Consider the following 3,583-nt stretch of genomic DNA (forward strand, 5'->3'; position numbering starts at 1 on the left):
TCCTTTTATTGTTCTTATTGCTGTTATTATTATTATTATTGGATTTTAAAGACGGCTTGACGATTTAAAATGATTTATTAGCGGGCTAGCAAAATACACATTTTAGTTTGTTTTTGATTTTGAAAGGGGGCGTGGTTGCCCGAGAAAGGGCTCGTGACCCGACCCGTAAAGGGCGGGGCAGCGCTTTTTGGCGCCCGCGCCAAAGAATTTGGGCACAATGCCAGACATTTGCCGCGGTTGAGCTATGCGCGGATAAAAGTGCGGGGAATGCTTCATTTTCGTTTTGGCTTTCAATGAAGAGAGATGACGGTGCATGTGTAAAGCGTGCTTACAAAATTTTTTGAAAATTTTCTTTCGGCACTGGCAACTAGGCCTAGGTGGCAGATATTTCGACATTTGTCTAGCTACCTATACCGGATATCTACACAAAGGATTCATACTTTTATTGGATTATACAGACGCTGATTTCAGTTTTTTACTGTCTTCAGACTTCAGCCTCAGGAATTGTTGCCGTAGAACTAAGACTAAGTTAGCTGTGCCGATTTGTGGACCTAAAAGATTCAGTTTGCAACTTCAGGATTGAATTTTTTCTTGGCGGTTCGCTTGATTGAACTTTGGAGGTGATTGCATCCAGGATTCATTGGACTTGGGCTGAGTGACGGAGCTTCGAGTCTAACTCTAGTTTCGCGAGTTGATCATGCCAAAGGTTAAGGCCAAGAAAATAACGACCGCAGGTGCGAGGAAGGGAGATGACACACCGAAGAGGAGGCCGGGTCGGCCGAGAGGTCCACGGGCGACGTCAACCCCCGCAAGTGTGGATCTGGGGCTGGGAGGCGGCAACAACGGGCCAGGAAGGAGCGGTGAGTTAAATCCCTCTCAGTCTCAAGTTGTCGATGTTGATGAAAAAAGTGGTAGGCCTAGGTCTAAAGTTGGTGATAAAATGGCAGAGCTAGATCTAGATCTAGTGGGGCGGGAAGGCCAGGCGCCCGTGGGCAGATCTATTGCTTGGCATGAGATAGTAGCTCAGGAGTCGGATACCGGTAGCTCGGGGCAGGCTCAGCCAGCAGTTTCAGTGCCGGCGCGGTCGGCAGGGGTAGCCGAAGATCTAGGCCTAGATCTAGTGGAGGTCGGTGTTGAGAGATCTGAGCCCCAGGCGCCTAGGCTTTCTGCCGTGTTGGGGGCACCGGAACCATTTATTAGCGCATGCGACCCACTAGGTGTGGAAGTGGCTATCTCACTGAAGGAAAAAATTTGGGCAAGTGAATATATAGATTTGGGAGTGCTCCTTAAGCATAATAATGCACGTGATGAGTTTGGGGCCTTGAGTGTAGGTGACACCACTTTGAGTTTGTGTCAATCGGGATCTGGTCTTGGTTTGCAACTTCAACCTCAATCAAAGGCTAAGAAAATCATGTCGGTAGAGCAGTGGACTTCGGTGTTTCTAGTATTTGCCTCAATTTACGCTGAGAAGCACATTGAAAGGAGCAGGGAGCTCATGAAATATATGGATTTGATAAGGCATGCAGCCCGTGCGTTTGCAGGTTATGGCTGGCGTGACTATGACACTCAGTTTAGGAGCAAGCAGGCGCGTTTACCCGGCGCGATCCTGGGCGAGCGTCGACGCCGAGTTGTGGTTGATGCTGGTGGCCTCTAATGGTCCGCGGCAGCGCCACAATTTACCCCATGCCCCTCGCCATCAGTTCTACAGAGGGGAGTACGGCGCGAGAAAATCTTTTCCTTCGGAGGAAAGGGACCCGGAGCCAATGGCACACCCAGCCGAGGCGTGTGCTTTGCCTTTAATAGAGGCAAGTGCATGCGAGGCAAAGCTTGCATCTATGAGCACAAGTGTTCCCGCTGCCAGGCGACAGGTCATGGGGCTAAGCAGTGTAGCCAAGGGCGGGCCGGTTCCAGTCCCGCTGGCAGTAAATAGGTCTACGGCTAGTGCGGTGTCGTCTATTGCTCCGACCCCTATTAAGTTAGCACGTTTGGTGCCCATGTTAGCTACTTATCCTAATCAGGAGCATGCTCAGTGCTTGTATAATGGTTTTAAGTTTGGTTTTTTCATTACATTTTGAAGGGGACAGGGTCCCATTGGTTGTTAAAAACCTGAAATCAGCATTCGAACACATGGATACGTTGAAAAAGAAATTGAGGGATGAAATAGACTTAGGTAGGATAGTTGGGCCTTTTGTTGTTCCTCCCTTCGAGAATATGAGGTGTTCACCAGTGGGGTTGGTGCCCAAAAAGGCCCCAGGGGAGTTCCGTATGATTCAACATTTATCGGCACCCAGGGGAAATTCAGTTAATGATGGCATACCGGAGGGGCAGTGTACAGTAACATATTCGTCCTTTGATTCGGCGGTAGATATTGTGACGCAATTGGGGCGGGGTGCCCTTATGGGAAAGACTGACATTAAGTCAGCTTTCAGGCTCTTGCCTGTTCACCCAAAAGATTTTGAGTTGCTTGGGATGTATATAGATGGTCGTTACTATTTTGATCGTTGTTTGCCGATGGGCTGCGCAGTTTCTTGTTCCACTTTTGAATGTTTTAGTACTTTTTTAGAGTTTTGCGCGAGAAAAGTTGCGAAGTCGCAAAATATTGTCCATTATTTGGATGATTTCTTTTTTGCAGGCGGCCCTGCCTCGGAGGATTGCAGGCGGGCAATGCATTGTTTTGAAGCAATTTGCGAACGATTTGGGGTGCCCATAGCGCGAGAAAAAACGGAAGGCCCGACCACACAGTTGTCATATCTTGGGCTGGTAATAGATAGCGTTTCTCAGCAGGTTCGGGTACCGGAGGACAAAATTGAGAAATTAGTAGGGAAATTAAATTGGGCGGTACAGAAACAAAAAAATTTCCCTAAGAGACATTCAGTCGATTGTAGGTAGTCTAAACTTTGTATGTAAGGCAATTGCTCCAGGGCGAGCATTCATGAGACGGCTCATTGACTTAACTAAGAGCGTTAAGCGTCCTTTTCACATGGTTAGGTTGACGAGAGGGGCTAAGGCTGACTTGCGGGTTTGGTTGGAGTTCTTGGCACATTTTAATGGTCAAGTTTTCTTCCGGGCTCCAGGCTGGTTTGGAAGCGAGGAAATTCAGTTTTTCACTGATGCGGCGGCTGGCATTGGTTTTGGAATTTTCTTTGGAGGCAGGTGGGCTCAATCCAGGTGGCCTGCTGATTTCCAGGCCGGTAGGAGGTCTATAGCTTTTTTAGAGCTATTCCCTATTTGGGTAGGCTTGGAGATTTGGGGCATGGAGCTAAAGGACAAGAATATATTGTTTAATTGTGATAATCAGGCCGTGGTGGCAGTACTTAACAAGCAGTCGGCGCTATGCCCTGATATTATGGTTTTGGTGAGGAAGGTGGTGATTATATGTTTAAGCAATAATATAGTGTTGAGGGCTAGGCATGTACATGGATGTGATAATGGTATAGCTGATGCACTATCTCGATTTCAGATGCCGAGGTTCCATGCGTTAGCACCGGGGGCCGCCCGGGAGGGCGTGGAGGTTCCAGTCCGTCTTTGGAAGAGCTGGCTATCGAGAGAAGTCGACTGCTGATGGCTTCTAGGGCAGCTCGAA

At 48.3% G+C, this 3,583-nt stretch overlaps 1 protein-coding gene across 2 annotated transcripts; it reads left to right on the forward strand.

The window, feature by feature from the left end:
* The first annotated feature begins 332 nt into the window (after positions 1-332).
* LOC121424484 lies at positions 333-2,355 on the forward strand. 2 transcript variants are annotated; one of them, XR_005971389.1, is made up of 2 exons: positions 333-1,705; positions 2,321-2,355. XR_005971389.1 is itself a non-coding variant. In XM_041620190.1 (1 exon), the coding sequence occupies exon 1, from the start codon at positions 698-700 to the stop codon at positions 1,652-1,654; it is 957 nt and encodes a 318-aa protein (XP_041476124.1). In that variant the 5' UTR covers positions 335-697; the 3' UTR covers positions 1,655-2,043. The 2 variants fall into 2 exon arrangements, 1 of the variants encoding a protein (XP_041476124.1); XM_041620190.1 differs by lacking the exon at positions 2,321-2,355 and having other exon boundaries at positions 335-2,043.
* The last annotated feature ends 1,228 nt before the right edge of the window (positions 2,356-3,583 follow it).

The sequence above is a fragment of the Lytechinus variegatus genome, chromosome 1, assembly GCF_018143015.1.
Source record: "Lytechinus variegatus isolate NC3 chromosome 1, Lvar_3.0, whole genome shotgun sequence".
In the NCBI taxonomy this organism is placed as follows: Eukaryota; Metazoa; Echinodermata; class Echinoidea; order Temnopleuroida; family Toxopneustidae; genus Lytechinus; species Lytechinus variegatus.